The sequence below is a fragment of the Numida meleagris genome, chromosome 1, assembly GCF_002078875.1.
Source record: "Numida meleagris isolate 19003 breed g44 Domestic line chromosome 1, NumMel1.0, whole genome shotgun sequence".
NCBI classification, from domain to species: Eukaryota; Metazoa; Chordata; class Aves; order Galliformes; family Numididae; genus Numida; species Numida meleagris.
In genome coordinates this window covers 187413279-187430923 of record NC_034409.1, presented here as the reverse complement: position 1 = coordinate 187430923, position 17645 = coordinate 187413279, and the positions used below count along the sequence as shown (strand labels likewise).

General features: G+C 37.1%; 1 protein-coding gene across 3 annotated transcripts in view; it reads left to right on the top strand.

The window, feature by feature from the left end:
* Window positions 1-17645, top strand: part of DLG2 (discs large MAGUK scaffold protein 2) — a 1019534-nt gene that overhangs the window by 798644 nt on the left and 203245 nt on the right. For all 3 annotated transcript variants that reach the window (XM_021382614.1, XM_021382609.1, XM_021382622.1), the window contains one exon: window positions 13944-14046. In XM_021382614.1, the coding sequence (XP_021238289.1) occupies window positions 13944-14046 (103 nt within the window). The remainder of the gene's footprint in view (window positions 1-13943; window positions 14047-17645) is intronic.

The window sequence follows — 17645 nt, the reverse complement described above, 5'->3', positions numbered from 1 at the left end:
TAGGAAACGCTAAAACCTCAGGAAAAGCAGTGATAGCTTTAGTTTTATGTTTTCAATTAATCGACTGGAAATGTTTAATTTAATTCTGAAAGAAGGCTGATAATCCAAATGCTTATTTGCAGAGAGAAAAAAATGAATCATATCTGAACCTTGAAGGCAAACGGAAGAATGATAGAAAATTCTATCTTTCAAATGGCAAAAACCTTGCAAGAATTGATTTATTCTGTTACATTTATGAAAAACAAATTTTTTCCCATTGAAAAAAAAGAGACTTTTTAATGCTGGTTCCTTGCTGCTATAATTCATTAAACTCTTGTGAGTTGCCTCCAAACTAAATGTTATCATTTTCACTTCTGAATGTCTTTAAAATGCAGTAATGCATACATCAGCAATGTATGTTCATCAGTACAACACTGTATGATCCTCTCTCTGATGTTTTTCTGCTATTAATTATAAGGTAAACATTATCTAATAACATTCTGAATACACATTGACATCAAGACTTTATTTGCTAGGATGCTGTGTACACACATTAACTTTTCAATCAGATGTGTATAACCCCCAAAAAACAGCTCTAAATAACAGTGGAACTATTAGCTCCATTTTATGGCAGTGGAAATGAGATGTCATTGTGTTAATTGATTTGTTTAAAGTCAGGCAAGGAGTCTGGACCAAGACTAGATTTAAGGGCTGCTTGAACTCTGAACTAACTCCGAGTTCTCCATGTTAGGAAAATGTGGTCTCTAGTGTAAATAACATAGAATGTTCCTTGATGCCATTCTTGCAGTTTGAAATTGTACCTCCAGTGCTAAAGGATATGTTAACTATTAAAATAGCAATAGGAAACCAGTGCTGTTTAGTGAAAATCACCTGCATGAACACAAATAATTTCCAAGAACCATAGCAAATGGCCACACATTGTACATACAGCCTGGCTGATAGAAAGCAGTACAAATCTTAGAAGAGGTATACAGTGAATACATAGTTTACATATAGAAGTTCAGCAGCAGAATTTCGAGGCTTGACACACAGTTTACACACAATTAATTACAGCACATTGCTTTATGAATTACTATTCTGGCACTGGTTTTCTGTTTAATGATTTTCTATCAGACTGTATCAAGTTTAAAATGTGTATAAAGGAAAAAACTGAGGTGAAGTAAGAGCTGTAGTCTGATAACTCCAAGTATTAGCACTTGAATCTTAACTTTTGAGATGTCTGAATTTTGTGTCACCGAACAAGACTAAGTCTCAGATTAAGATCCCTACATTTAGAAGTCTGCATTCATTCTGGGTGTCTACTTCCAATTAAAATCAGTAAAGGCAAGAGATTGATTCAGATGGCCAGGTATGAGGTGGCTAGAGCAAGTTAAATTGCTTTTGAGGCCTTATTGCCTGTATTGATTGGGTACCCACTGACTTCAAGCTGAAACACTTACCACATCTGTGCTATATTTAGCTGTCTTAAACTGAATCTCACATTTCATGTGTGTTTGTCCTTGTAAAAGATGTTTGTTTTTTTCACCTAACATTGTGTTTGATTCATCTCAAAGAAAAGTAATATAAAATCATGGATCATAAAAACAGTATCAGTTGTATTTCATTCTCCTCTAGAAATACCATAGCACCTTGTCATTCACAGAGGCAGGTTTATGTGTGGATGGTATCATGGAAACAGGCAACAGAAAAAGGTACTGCCTGCTCAGTAGCAACACATCCTGCTAGCTACCTTGAGGAAATAAAATGTGTTTCCTGTCAAACATTTTTTTAATAGGATGAGGACAGAGACTAGAAAAAGAACCAGCTTCACTGTGAAAATGCAGGCAGTATGCTCCTAACGCTACCATTTTCACTACTGCCTCACCTCAACCAGAGAAATGAAGTCAACCAAATTCTATATGATTTTCCCCTTGATACACCACAGCATTTGTCATGAAGTGCTCATACCTGGGGAAGGATGGTATCTTTTATCCCCTGCAACTTCCTGAGATAGCTACATACTGGGAAAAGGGCTATCAGAGATATTCTGCAGGGTTTTCTGTCACCTTATCTTCTAGCTGATGATACTATGTATGGTTAGTTGGCAACACTGATATTTCAGTATCTCGCTTCTTTACTGCCTCTGGTCTTTTATACAAGGTTCTCCTTTGTAGAGAGAAGTTGATCGCTTATATTGATCCAATTCTATCTTGTGTCTGTGCATTGTCCCGCTTTCATTTTCTGGGAGATGTTTGCTTTCCCTGTGAGCAGTTCAGACACTTCTCTTTCCACTTTATTGTTCCCACACAACTCCTACCCGCTTGCTCACTCACATCTGTAGCAAAAATAAAATATGCATTTGAAAAAAATAATGTTCAGCAATTTCTACTCCAAAATATGTGCATATAAAGCAGGGTAGAGTGTAAGCACTCTGTGCCTATTTATAGCAATATTTATGCTTCATTTTGCTGCAGTTGGAACTGACCTTCAGATTGACTTCCCTTACTTTGGTGCAGAGAAGCTTTCAGCTTTCTAATTTAAAACAGCTTTTTGCTCTTGATAACAGCAGTAAAACTAGTTGGGAAAAGAGAGCATTTTGTTACCTAGTTACAAACTGAGAAAAAAGGGCAAATACGATTGGTTTTGCTTCTTAGATTTTTTTTTTTCCAAATTGTAACTGCCTTGGAAAATGTTTGAATTATCGCCACTCAGCACACCCCTAGAACAGGCTTTATAAGGGCGATCCATGTGGGGCATGGAATCCTTTCTCCATGCAGTATCAGTTTGTCACTCTTGGGTAATATAGATTTAGGATTATAACAGGTACTCCCCTCACTTCATAAGACTGACTTGCAGAGGCACTGACCATATCCTTAGGATGCTTACTTCCCTGTGGTGTTGTGGATGTTATATAAAATGTTTTGAGATCTGAAAATGAGTTAGCGATGGCAGTAGATCCCTAAGATTCCTCCACCTGTTTATGTTTATATAGTCATCTGGGTGCACAGCACTCTAGCCTTCCAAATGAAGGAATTGTACAACGCATGCTTTATCTTCAGATACATATCCAGTATTTGCTGTCATCCTGATGAAATAAAAACATTTCACATGGCAAAACTGAACTACCTGTACAATATTCCTATACAAAAAGAGGAGATTTCATAGAATCACAGATTGGCTAAGAGTGAAAGGGACCTTAAAGCCCACCCAGTTCCACCCCCTGCCATGGGCTGGTTGCCCCCCACCAGCTCAGGCTGCCCAGGGCCCATCCAACCTGGCCTTGAGCACCTCCAGGGATGGGGCACCCACAGCTTCTCTTGGGCAGCAGTGCCAGGGCCTCACCACCCTCTCAGATACAGAAGGTGACTGGACACATAAATAATGGAAGCTGGGTGCAAGTGCAAATTTATGCTTTTGAAGATCCTGTATCTTATATATTTAAAGAAATGTCCTATCCAAAAAAACAAAAAATCTCATTTTTTTCCATGAAACTTTGGACTTTATAATCCATGTCAGTAAAACTCTAGCAATCTCCTTCACCATAAAAGTTCACGTTAATGTTGTGCTGTGTCTGTGTAAACAATATCATCTGCACTTACTTACCCTTGGAGAATACAGCTGGTAGCAAACTCTTTGTCAGTGTTGTTGATAAATAAATATGATCTGATGGCTGGAATTTGAACTTAGCCGTATTCAGCCTCAAAACATGATGCATTTGTTTTGTAGTCTGGGTAAGTGGGTTATATTGCCATAGAAGCTCTTAGATTCGTCATTTTGGGACTTCAAAATAAAATAGATGACTTTCTAAAATACAAACCTAATGGAGTTTCTAGGGAAAAATTTACCACCTGTGTATGCTAGAATACTATGTGCATTAGGTGACTGTAGAGATCGCTTTTGTCTTTCTGTCTTCCATCTGGATTTCTCCTTCTTGTTCCCCCTACTTCTCCTTATCACTCCCTCCCTTTACCTTTCTGTGATATTCAGCATGTATTGCAATTGCCTTGATGCAGTTACTAACTACTTGCTTTCTTAACTCTTTGATATTGCCAAGCCAAATGATCAGAACCTCACAATATACTAACAATTCTTGTGAATAAGATATGTCTCTTTTTGCCAGTTAGTTAGTTAGCAAAGCCATCAGTTGTGTCATGCAAAGCTAGTAAATTGGCTTAGACAAAAGCCTGAGTATTTTTGTTATGATGAAATCATTGGTTGCCTCTAAAACATTCATTTTGTAATTTCCTCAATGAGTAGAAATGATCTGATGCCAGACTGCTTGCTATTCAGCTCCTAATAATTTAAGGAGGAGTTCACATTCAGTTCAAACATTCATAACTAGAAGAATTTGTTTTAAAACTGCCAAACGGAATTATGTCACATCTGATGTACTGAGGATTTGGGGTGAGATTTACAGCCTTCGGTGTACCCTTGCTGTAAGCCTTACAATGAAGGGAAACTAAAACAAGAAATTTGAAAGCCAAAACTGCTACTGCTGGATGAAACAGCTACATCCCTGAGCATTATTCATTCAGAGATTTGCCCCAGGCTGGACATCTGTCTTGTGCTTAAACAGACTAGACTTCAGGCATCATTCTGCTCTATTGCCCAGTACGTTTTGGGTTGCTGAGTGATTTAAAAAATAACCATATGACATGCAATGCATAATAATAGAAATTGGACATCCATTAAGTAGGATATTTGATGGATATCTGCAGTAATTCATTGGAGCTCTTCTTGGGAAAAAAAGAAAAACAGGAGAGAGTTGGAGAGATGCCCTTTTCCTGAGCAAGCAGGCCACCAGGACACTAACACAAAAACTATGGCTCATCATCTGCTCAAAAGGTCTGTGTCACACAACCATAATCTGCAGAATCACAAATTAATATGATTAATGTTGTAATTCAGATATTTTTAATACAAAAAAAACCTGAACATTGAACAATCCATCTAGAGCTGAGCATTCCAGTTAGACAAGCTACCACTAAACATTGAAGTCATGCATTGCCTCGTGGTCACTGGCTTGAATTCAGTATAGATTTGCTGTGACACAAGACAGTGGCTGTCTCGCATCTCACAGACCAGTTACCATATTCTGTGGACGTGGAAATATGGAAAGCCTGTCAAGCAGAGAAAAGGGAAAGTTCTTTCTGCTTGAAATCAGAGAAGTCACCAAGACACATTGTCTAAGCAGCCTTTAATATTGTCTTATACATTTATGTCAGTACCTGAGTAATTTTTGCATATTGGTTTCAGCTGGAGTGATTGTTCTTATCATCTTTGTGTCATAAAACATTTGTTAAAATGGAAGGTTTTCCTTCATTTCAGAAACAGGAGAATTGCAATAATTATTTCTTCTTATTCCATAGTTTGAAAATGAGATATGAAACAAGAACACTCTAGCATTATAAGCAAAATTAATCAATGACAGTTTAGCTATGTCCGTATTCTGGAAGGAATCATTCCTTTTAGGACTGTGTGGAAACCAAGGTAGATACAATACCTGCTACCATTAAGAGTGCTTAAATGACCCACGAAATCTGAGCACTAAAAATAGAATTAGGCAAAAAGAGGATTAATTCTGAGAGGCAGGAAAATGAATGAAAGTAGCAGTCGTGTAAAGTTAAACCTGTAGGAGGGAGGAGGGGCAATTTGATATTTTATCAGTTTGGAGTAGGAAGATAGTAATAGCTGGAAAGAAGAGTGGATGTATGAAGGCAGACCTTTAGTGAGGAGATGACACTGTTGAGATCCATGAGACTAGCTGGTGGCAGAAATATAAGGGTATTTGAGTGACTTCCCAGGTGGGAGGATGGAAGGTAAAATAAGTAGCAATTAGGTTTAAATTTAAAATCTAATGAGAAGTATTTTAGCTTAAACGAATATTCTTACTTATTAAGACTGAAGAATGTTTTGTGTATTAAAAAAACCAAAATGTATATATATTTATTTATTTAAATATAGTTAATAAATTGCAATCTGAGCTTTTAGCCAGCATGATATTCATATATGATATTTTTTATTCATAATAGAAGTTGTATGAATATGAAAAGACCACTTGTATGCCTCTGTATAGACTGTACAATTTAGTAATGAGATAAAATGCCATTGATCACCTCATAATTGTGTCATCATATCAGTCTCAGTTGGTAATAGAGCTAGATGGTAGCCATATAGTGAAGTAAGTTTTATGTCCATTCAGGATCCAGTGAGACTGTGCATCCTTTTCCCATGCTATAATTTATTTCAAACCCAGTTTAAAGAAGTTTTAAGGAATTCTGTGGGAATGGAGAGGAATTGGCTCTTAAGCAATCACTGCAGTAAATGCTTCCAGTGAAATTATTTTAGTCTCTCAGTTAGCCAATCTGGCATCATTCACAAAAGCAGCTCTTCTATAAAGAAAACTTCTGTACAGTTTGGGTTAAAATGTAAATCTTTGACTAAGGCTATAGGCTTAACAGGTACCATTTGGAATGATTCATGCAGCCTGGTGAGTCATAAAGCTTATTGGTGCCTACTGTAAAAGGCAGCGTGTGCAAGACACCACTTCAGTACCACAATATTTATTCCTGCTTCAAAGATGCAGTGCTTTGATACCACTCTCAGCTGGTTTAGCTGGCAGGAGAAGGCATGCTAAATGATACAGCTTGTATCCCCACAGTGTTTCTTGTTTTACAGACAGAGAAGAATTTGCGTCTAGAATGCCCAGCTCATCAGAGCATAAAGACCAACTTACTAGAGGCAAAACTCATAATTCTAAGGTAGCAAGACAAGGAAAACTGAAAAGGTCATTGAAAGTGCTGGCCCGTAAAAAGAGTGAAGGAGAACACAATACTGTACTTTCATTGGAGTTCAAGATAAGGGAACCACTGTACTAGCATCTCCAAACTACGCCATTTTAACTGGCCCTTAAAAAAAAAAAAAAAAAAAAAAAAAGTAGGCATGGAAAAAGTTAGAAGTGAGATAATTGTAAGAAAAGCAAAAGAAAGGGCCTGAAAGTGTGGAAGAAGGTAAGCTGGGAAGTGAGAAAGCTCCTGTGTCCGCAATTATTGCGCGGCAGCGCCGTTTCCCGCGCCCCTCCCCCTGCCCGGAGCTGTCCGCGGTGCTGAGCGCACCCGTCCTGCTCTGGCCGGCCTCTGTGCGCCGCGCTTTGCTGAAACGCATTGCTGCCCAGCAGCGGGCAGTACTTTTTCATAGAATCATAGAATCGCCAAGGTTGGAAAAGGCTCCAAGATCATCTAGTCCAACTGTCCTCCTGCCGCCGATGTATACCCACTAAACCATGTCCCTCAGTACAACACCTAAGCGTTCGGAACGCCTCCAGGGAAGGTGACTCCACCACCTCCCTGGGCAGCCCATACTAGTACCTGACCACTCTGGCAAGAAGCATGAGTTTTTTAGAGCTCTTGTCTTTTTCACTGGACTATATCAGTTGTGAGAGTGGTGCAGACCATTGTGTGGAGTGATTATGCCACCTACTTGTGAAGAAAGGCTTCTCTAGTTATGTTCAGAGCAGATCATTACTAGCATTTTTCCAGTGTTCTCTGTCTTGCTGGAATACCATGTTTCCATCACCTAAGGAGTGATGCTACATACAGTGTTTCCAATGACCAACTAGTTAGAGAATACAGCTCAGCTTTCCTTTCTTGTTAAGGATAATACTTAAGTCGATGTTAAGACAGATGAATGTGGTTCTTCATATCTTCTCTTGATAGAATCAGTGGAAATTCTGGCAGTATGAGCTCTGATTTCAACAATTTCAATCACAGTTTGAAAAAGATCTGCTGTATTGTTCTGCGGTAAATAGGTGCCCTTCTTTGCCATTTAATTTACACTATAAAAGCACTGTGCAATGTTACTGACAGTTCAAAGAAGAAATGAAAAGAACTCCTTTATGTTTACCTCAACAGAGAAGGGGTGTGATTTTCTTTTCCTTTACAACTCAAAAGATTCCAAGTGCTCATTTAATTACTGTACAAACATGGAATAAGTTGGTTTGAGTAAATAAATAGCTAAATAAAATAGGTATTCCACTAGCCTTTACTGTATTTGAATGACCTACATATGAATCACGCTCTAGTTATTTAACAGAAGACAGCCAGACTGTTTCAAGACTTTAAATGACACTGTTTAGAATTGAACCAATTTGTGCTAATATGGAATGGGAGATTCAGATATTTTAAATGGAATATAACTCTTCCAATTTTACAAGCATATAATCTATCCAAAATATTAATCTTATCTTTCATTTAGGTTATGATTTAGAATTAATGAAGTCAGTGGTGCTTTAGATTGAGTCAATGAATACAAGGACAATTACTGTAATTCCTATGAAGTATAGTTGCATATTTTTCTTCAGATCAGTTTAAACCATAATCTTTCATTGCAGCACTTCTTTTGTAAGCTTTCTAACCACTTTTTTGCTACAGCATGCAGGAGAGACAGACATCAGTATAAGCTGGAGGCTCTTCTTATTTCCATTATGTCAAATTCATTTTGGAGTTAGGCATTGGAAATTGTGCAGTCAAAATCATTCTAGGCTAGGGCATCAGGATGCGGTCAAGCTCAGAACAGCAGCACTACTTTGCTTATTGTATAATGCTTCTTAAAGGAACATAGCCCATAACCTTTTGATATATCTATTAAAATTTCCTACTCACACTTGCAACTTTTTCTGGTATTTTGTTTCATTTACTGATTTTTCTAAACATAACATTAAATTATTTGAAAGCAGTAATTTAATGACATTTTTAAAACTGTCATTAAATTAGGTCAGGTAAATATATCACTATACACAATTGCTATAATGTTTCAGAGGAAGAGGCAATATAGAATATTAGTTTTACCCCTCTGAAAGCTCTTTTTCATTCTGGCCTGAGGGTAAGAATTTGATTTAATTGTGTAAATTAATTGTGTATTTCATGGAGATTTAATGTTCTTAAATGAACATGCTCTTTTTCAACTAGAAGTTTGGGGACTTGGTTATGTTTGCTTTTAAATATTGGGAAACAATGCTTCTCAGGGCAGAAATTTAGTTAGTATGTACTCCTCTTATACTGGAAAAAGTCAGACTAGGTGATTTAAAAGTCCTTAATGTTAGAACTTTAACATTTATTATTCCATAGTGAGATCTTGTCACAGGCATTGGTCAGCAATACAGCATGTAAACAGGCTCCTACTTGTCAATTAAGCAACATTTTTTTTATTTTATTCTGCAGTTGTGTATCTTCAAGAGGGAGATCTCTATTTAGCAATCCAGTGTAGTACAGTCATTTATTTAGTCTGTTTTGTCATTCGTTTATCATCTTCATAAAAAATTGCGGAAATAGAATTGATGTGTTCTTTTACCTCTGACATTTCTTTTCCACGTGATTCTCATTTCAACCACTCAGACCTGGAAGTCCTCTCCAGGCATTCATCCTGGCCCATATCCTAGTAGGAAGGTGCACTTGATTTCAAAGAGATTTAGTCATTGTAATGTGTGGTGTCTGCACCCTGAGCAATCATTTCTTCCAACAGGATCATGCAAAGAGTTGAAAGAAGTCAACTACTATTTTAGTGGCCTATTTTTTTTGGAACAAGTTGCCCAGGGAAGTGATGGAGTAACCATCTCTGTAGATGTTTTAGTAAAGGGTAGATGTAGTACTTAGGGACATAGTTTAGTGGGTGGTATTGATGGTAGGTGGACATTTGGACTAGAGGATCTTAGAGGTCTTTTCCAACCTTAATGATTCTATGAATATACACAAGAAGGATTTTTTTGTTGTTCTGTGGAAAAGTGAAAGATGTTTGGTTAACTTATCTTTGGTGGAATTCCTGTCCTATATTTTTATTCTTGATGCTGGAATTCTAGATGTTAGATCACCTATACATAGGTCTATTATTTTGCAGAGGAGGAGGAGAAATAAGCATGTACTTTCTTTTCCTTTCATACATTCTTTTGTCTATGGAAAGATCATTATGATTCATTAATGATTTTTAAAGCATGATGTTCTGCTAATACAAATTTTATAGACCACCACAGTGTTTTCATGTTTTGCTTAAGAGAAGCTTGTTTTCAAAAGTTTACAGTCCTCAAGCTTAATCCTAAACAAACTGATTTCTAATGCTTCTAATACTAGCCATTGGCATAATCCATATCCTTTTCCCCAGCTCAAAATCTCAGGAATTCAGGAATGTTTCTTAAAGTTTTTCTTCAGTTCATCCTACTGCATCTTTCTCAGGAGTCTCTCAAGGACTCCAGATATTGAGGAAAAGTAAAAACGAACAAACAAACAAACAAAACAAAAAACAAAAAGAACATAGAGATGAAAGCCAGGCTTCCTGTTAAATACAACTTGGCTTCAAATTTGTCTTTTTCAGTGACACCAGCTCCTGGCTGTGGTTTCCTTTATGGCATATTATAGTCAAGATATAGTCAAGGCCTCCAGAGACACCAAAGCTGTGACTAAAACACTGGCTTAATGAGTAATTATAGTGCTGGTGCACCTATGCCCAGCCTTAAGTGTCACAGCACCATCCTTAAGGAAAGGCAGGGCACAAAACCTCTTGTCTAAATTGTGTCTCCTTTAAGGAAGTTTCTATTCTCTACAGATGTTGTAAACTAACATATAACTGACATTATGCTCGTCTTTAGGTATTATCAGTATAATTCATTACAATGTAGAGATTTTGTGGCTCTGAAAACTGATTCTCTCCTTTGTTCTTTTAGAATGCACGTAATTATTTCCTTTTTTGATGTTATATTCCTAGATTGTTTTTTTGCAGGAGTCTATGCTAGTCTTCCATCCACTAAACTTGAGGTTCACATCTACAAATCTGATGAAAGTATTGAACCTTTGGTTCATTTTTTGGAAAGATTCCACCAGGCATTTTCACAGCCATTGTTTTCAAACCAGAAGATGAGACAGCTGAGAATTCTTGTATCAGAAAAACTGTGGAATTTATAATCTTACATTTGTTTCATGCTCAGTGTTTCTTTTCAGGGGCATAAAACTATTATTTGTAAGTAAAGATTTTCACTTTCCTGCACTCATTCTAGATATAAATGGTAAAAATAATATCAATTTTGAACACTTCAGATGACAGAAATGTAGACATTATCAGATTATATCGATCAGCAGATAGTGCTTTCAAATATGTAAGACAAAGATGCTAATATTTGGCAAATCCAGAATACTGAGCAATTGTCATAGCTTACTTTCAGATGGTAGATTGTGGGGATCCATACAAACCTATCCTCACAAATTATTGTGTTCTGGCACAGATATTTGCTTTCAATGTTTATTTAGGTACGGTGGTCTTCCAGCCTATACTATACCTTGTAACAGCTACTTCGGTGTTCCCTAAAGTGTCTTATCCCTGTATGTACTCTACCAGTCATCCTCTCTCCTGTCTGCTGAGAATCCATCCCTTTGGTACTATGCTGCCTCCCATGCCCTTCCTGTGCTGCCCGAAAGAGTCTAGTATAATTGCACGGATGAAGCAGGTATTATCAGCACGGTAGTGTATTCATATCCTCTATTGTGGAATTCACGTATGGACACAGTAACTCAAAAATTCATTTATTTTTCTGTCAGGAAACTTATAATTCATTTCCTCTTTCACATCACTGTTGTCATTATACAACATGCATGAGGATATGAGTAAGGTAAGATTTGAATAGGTTATATTGTTTTGGTATGCTATTTCCACATCTACTTGTTTCCTTTCTGAATCTGAAGATAAGCCAGTGTATATTTATTTTTTATAACCATAAAAGATTGCAACAGATCATGCTTCTCTAAAGTTCTACATATTCCATAGCTTTGAATGCCATTGGAATAATATAGGCAATTGAAATTCAAATCTATTTTTTTAGAAATGAGGAGAAATCCTTTTAGCAAATATAATGGGGAGAAACAATAAGCGATCATCAAATTGAGAAGCTTAAAAAGTATTTTGGGGAATAAAAGATTAATTGCTTAGGAAAAAAAAGTGTTTTGTTTTCTTCATTATTATAAAGGGGAAAAAATGGAGAAGATTATATTTGTTAGACAAGTCTAACAAGCAAATCTTTAGGTCTTACAGAATCATGTTTTCAGAAATATGAAGGCTCAGCCAGACAATTAAGTTTCTGCATTCAGTCAGCAGTTCTATAGCATAATGCAGTCTCCTTGGAATCTCCTGGGTTTTAGATTACTACTATCACAAATCAGATTTTCTAAGACTAATATTTTAAATGGTTATCACATATTAGAAAAGACTACATTTTTTCATGTAAATAATAATTAAATATACGTTCAAAAAAAATCAGATTCTCTGCTACTTAGTGAAAGACAGCAGGTTAAAAGAGGCCAGTTTGAAAATTCAGTTTATCAAAATAAATGAATTCATAACAGCATTATGAATGGCTGCTATTTGTAAAGTTCTGTGTAATAAAATTTATTTTTCCAAGTTGTCAAAAGTTGTCAAAAGCTAAATAAAATTAACTTCATATTTTCAATAAGTGCTTAGCCATTTTGTTTCAGTATTTGATAAAATTAAACAAAAATCATAAAGGTTGCTATTGCTGAGAATCTGAGGTCTGTTTGCTGCAAGATCGATGACATTGCTCTCTTTCTCCTCCTTTATTTCATTTCATTTTTCTCCTTTCTTTTCTTGAGCAATTGGAAGTGGATTTCTGTCCTGCTGATGTTGTTTGTATGCCAAATGTTTCCTGTTCTTCATTGAAACGTTATGATATGTAAATCTTCAAAATGTGAGGAGGAGAGTCAAATATTTAAATAAATAAATATGTTAAATAATCACATATACTTCACTACAGCCAAACAGTAACAGCCCTGTTGGAAAGCAAGATCTCCATTACTGGAGCATTTAATAATCTTATACATCAAGTCTGTTTCTTCTTTGGGATGCTGCTGACAAAGCATTTAACTCCACATCTACAAATCAAAAAAGATTTAAAGCTGTCCCCATATTTCTGGGGGGCTGAGAGAGCTGGGGCTGTTTGGTCTAGAGAAGAGAAGGCTCCGTGGAGACCTGAGAGTGGCCTTTCAGTATCTAAAGCGGGGCTGTGAGAAAGAAGGGGACAGACTATCTAGAAGGGTCTGTTGTGATAGGACAAGGCGAAATGGTTTCACACTAAAAGAAAGGAAGTATATACTGGATATAGGGAAGAAGTTTACAGTAAGAGTGGTGAGGCACTGGAACAGGTTGCACTGAGAGTTGGTGGATGACCCATCCATGACCCATGGAGACATCCAAGGTATAAGGCTGGACCAGGCTCTGAGCACCTGATGGAGCTCTAAGTGTCGCTGTTCATTGCAGGAGTTGTACTAGATGACTTTTAAGGGTCCCTTCCAATTCAATTGATTCTATGATTCTATGAAATAAGATGGACCCCATGGAAGTACCTACTGCAAGAAGTAGCAAAGCTGCCCCTGCTCACAGCTCCACTGCTGTCACATGCAAGATAGGACTATATTTCTAGGCAACAGGAGAAGAGTTGCATAAGAAAATGGTAGCTTGATTTTAGTTCTCTGTGTCCTGTGATCAGAGTTTTTTGGTTAGAGTTGCTTTGTGTATTTCCACACTCCCCTGAAGCTGCGGAATGGGCTTTCAAGGTCTGGCTGAAGGAGCAGTTTCATTGCCTACAATATTCTCCAACACAGCAGGAAATGTAACCTTTAAATCATATATTTAAAAAAAAATGATTCATGAAGAGACCACCAAAAGTAAACTCAGCAGAGGAGAAAACCCCCCAAAAGAAGTGGTCAGATGATAAGAATGGCTACAAACACCAGTGTGTGCCGTGTTAGTGCAGATCCTCATGTGCAGTCATAGGTAGCATTCTCTCTGCCTTTCTGAGTCTGTACCTTCACTTTTGCACCTGAGCAACCATCAGGTATTTAAATAAAAAAACTCGATCTTTCTGTCTAGTGTTAAACGGCTCAGATGTGTTGTTGTTTGCATTCCTTCTGTAGGTGAATGGCATCGATCTTCGAGGTGCTACCCACGAGCAGGCTGCAGCTGCACTCAAAGGAGCAGGGCAGACGGTAACAATCATAGCACAATACCAGCCGGAGGGTAAGCAAAATAATAAACTTAAAGACATATGGTAAAAGATAAGTGCATAAATCCACCCATTTAAAAGGATGAGGCTGGTGTAGATAGTGCTTTTCCCAGCTATCATCAGAAATCATCTGGAACAAAAATTCAAGTGGTAATTCTAGTCGTAAGAAGTGACTCTATTTTTCTCACAGATTTTGCTTTTAGAAATATTGTATGCAACTACAAGAACAATCTTTAAATGTGCATATAGTAAGTATTCAACACTGAGCTATCAGTTTATATTTGTTTCTGCTTATTCTACATTCTTTTCTATTTTCCTTCTGGAGTTAGACAGTGCAAAAGATAAGCTTGAGCACAAATGCCAGGAAGATCTGAATGTGCTTCAGACAGCCAGATTGGAATTAAACAAAGATTAACTCTTCCTACCAAATGCATAGAGTCTCTCTCTACTACCACTGCATGACTGTGTCCTTCTGCTTCCACGACAGTTAGCCCCAGATAATAAGTATTTATGAGAGAAAATGACTGATTTTTTAATAAAAGCATCAATAAGAAATTTAGCAAAATGTAAGAGAATTAAGGGTGTGATTTATCTCATCCAGATTTTGATGTCAAAAATTTAGATTTCTAGAGTTGGACCTAGTTTCAGCAGGTTTGACTGATTTTGTGAGTCCGGAGTTAAGTGAGAGAACTCCCTACTATCATCCACAAGCTGTGCTTTTTCCTGATGCAACTGTTCAAGACTGTGGAGGATTTCATGAGAAGACTATTACTTTCTGATAGGAGCAAAATATGGATTTTCTCCACAGTAGCTGTCACTGTGAAACATTGTCTGGCTGAATTCTACACATACGGGTGTCTGTGAAGACGTGCTGGTACCATTTTATTAGTTTTCAGTAAATAATTCTAGCTAAATTCAGAAGTTCCACTACAGCCTGCAAACACAAGTGGTTAATTCTGCCTAATTGCGCCCTGCCTAGGGAACATTAAGGTCTCAGGTGAAGCAGTACAGTTCCAATAGCAGGTTCAGCTCAACAGATTTTTCAGAGGTGCAGGGGAGATGTATTACTACTGCTGGAGTTTATGCAACATGATGCTTTGTTTCTCTGAGTCTTGATAATAGCACACAAAAACAGCTGGTATTTATCAAACTTGCAATTGTGCTGGAGATCTGGTATCGTGCATCTGTTTATGGCTTATCTGTGCTTGAGTCACCAAGCAGAATAAATTAGGCCATACTAAGAAATGTGCAGAGAGCACAAAAGAAATCGCACATATCTATCCTTAGTTAAATAAACAGAATATATTAGTATAAAAATGCATAAGCAATAATCAGAGCTATTTTAGAGAAAAAGCATTGAAAAGCAGTTCCATGAGAGAGAGCTATCCACATTGGTTTCTGAATAAAGCCATGTTCCCATTAGCTGTGGCAGTCATGTTTGCTGTCTAGTGATATTAAACTGCAATTATCACCATGGTGTCAGACTGCTTGTAGCAATCACTGGCATTTCAGAGTTGTTCTAAGCCATTGTTAATACACAAAGCATGCATTACTTGACAGATTTTTCCTATTATATGTGAACTTCTAGGTGACGTACTGCTCCCCTACCTTCTACCAGCTCTGCACTATGTCAAATTCAGTTTTGGTGAACATGCAATTCAAATGACGCTGATGAAATCCACCAAGTATTATATTAAATGTTTAGTCATTTTTTTCCAATAAAGCTACTCCATTCCCCAAAAACCCTGTTGAGGGCAGACTAGTCCCAACTGCGTGAGCTGCTGGTGAAATACAGCCAGCTTTTTTTCACCCAAAGCATTCAAGATACAATGATGAGAGCAGAACTGGAAGAACAGGGCCAAAAGTCAGCCTTGTTGTAGGAAATGATTGATTTTTTTCAGGTAAAAAGAGCAGTCAGTAATTGTCCAGCATGTCGTATCTGACTGCTGAGGTACTGCATTTTAACTTAGCTGTGTAGATACAGATGTGAGATGAAGTTTCTCCCTCTTGAGAAAATCCATCAGCAAAGAAAGATGAAACATTTTAAAATGCTGTTTAAATAGCCTACACGGAAAATTACTTACCATTTTTCAGATCATTCAGAAAGATAGGCAATCTATATCAGCATAAATATTTGTTTTATTTTAAAGACCCAGCACAATTTTTTTTCTCCTTTCTATGTAATTTACACTATTTATACTATTCACTCTACCTTTCTTGTAGCATTTACTGAAACACAGCCTTAAAAGACAACCTTGAAACTGTGCAGTTGTGCATCGTTCAGAGGCTCCTCACTTTAAAATGCTTTCAAAACTGGCAAAGGGCCTCAGTAGGCTTGTAGCTTGATTTTGCCATTTCCATGCAGGAATTGATGAGTTGTTTTTACTATGGCTTTGGGTTTTTTTTGGAGAGCAAGGAATAGCCACAGAAATATGAACCAATATCTTTTTTATCTTTTCCAGCTTATTAAGCTTTTAGATCTTGTTGCGAACAAAAACAATTGGTGAAATCTTTAGCTATTGATACTTCAGGTACTTAGTGGTAATGATTTAAGTAGCAGACAATAGTATAAGATAGCTGATGATTAGGAATTAAATGGAAAACCTTACATTCCAATAATTTAGTTTTTCTGCGGCTAAGAAAAGTCTACAGCATCTTTATCTTGGCAATATTACAATGCATCCAAAACGAAATGACATACTTAGCTGTGGGAAGGAGATGCGGTTGATACTATAGAAATACGGTTCAAAGTTTACATTTTCCTTGTTTCAAACTGTCAAATGTTTATCTAAGCCTCAGCAGAACTTCCTTCACAATTATGTGTATACACTTGGCAGCCAATCTCATGAGAATTGCAACTCCTGCAACAATCCAGCGCTTGCCATCAACTTGAGCAGCTTTTCCTCTTGATATTATGGCACTTTGGTTTCTCCTTCTATCTGGGATAAACAAATGCAGAGACTAACACAGATTAAATGTAATATGATTGGTGTTTATCTGAAACATGCTGCCCATTCCTCAGACAAAACGCTTGGAAGCAAGAGAAAGTTCTGTAAAGAAGGATATATATAGTAAACAAAGGGAGGATGGAAGATGCAAGCAGTGATTTGCATGACAAGGAGATGAATGGAAGTACTAGGGTTATTATAAAGCACAGAGAACTTCTCGTCAGTTCCTCTGCTCTTTAATTCCTGTTCTCACTGTCTGTATTTCCCTCATCCCTCTGAAAAATAGAAGAAGAGACAAAAGAGAAAGTCCCAACAAATGCAAATTATGTGAAATTATTTATGGCAAGTTTATTAGAAGCAAGAGGAAACTGAATCACAGATTAAAAAATCAGAGCTCAGCAGTGAGAGTTCATGGTGATAGCTGTAGGAACAATGGCCAGAAAGTCGGGCTTTTGAGTCATTACTTACTTCTATTTTAAAAACTGAAAATAATGTGTATACTGTATCTCGTGTACTGTGTAAATGGTGGTCCACTAACACCGAGCATCCTAACCTCTAATTACTATTGCGAGCATAGTTCATAGGGAGGTTTATGTGTATTCAAAATAAACACGCTGTCCTGCAGCCTACAGAAAATGACTTCTTCACATTCATGTGCTGCTCAC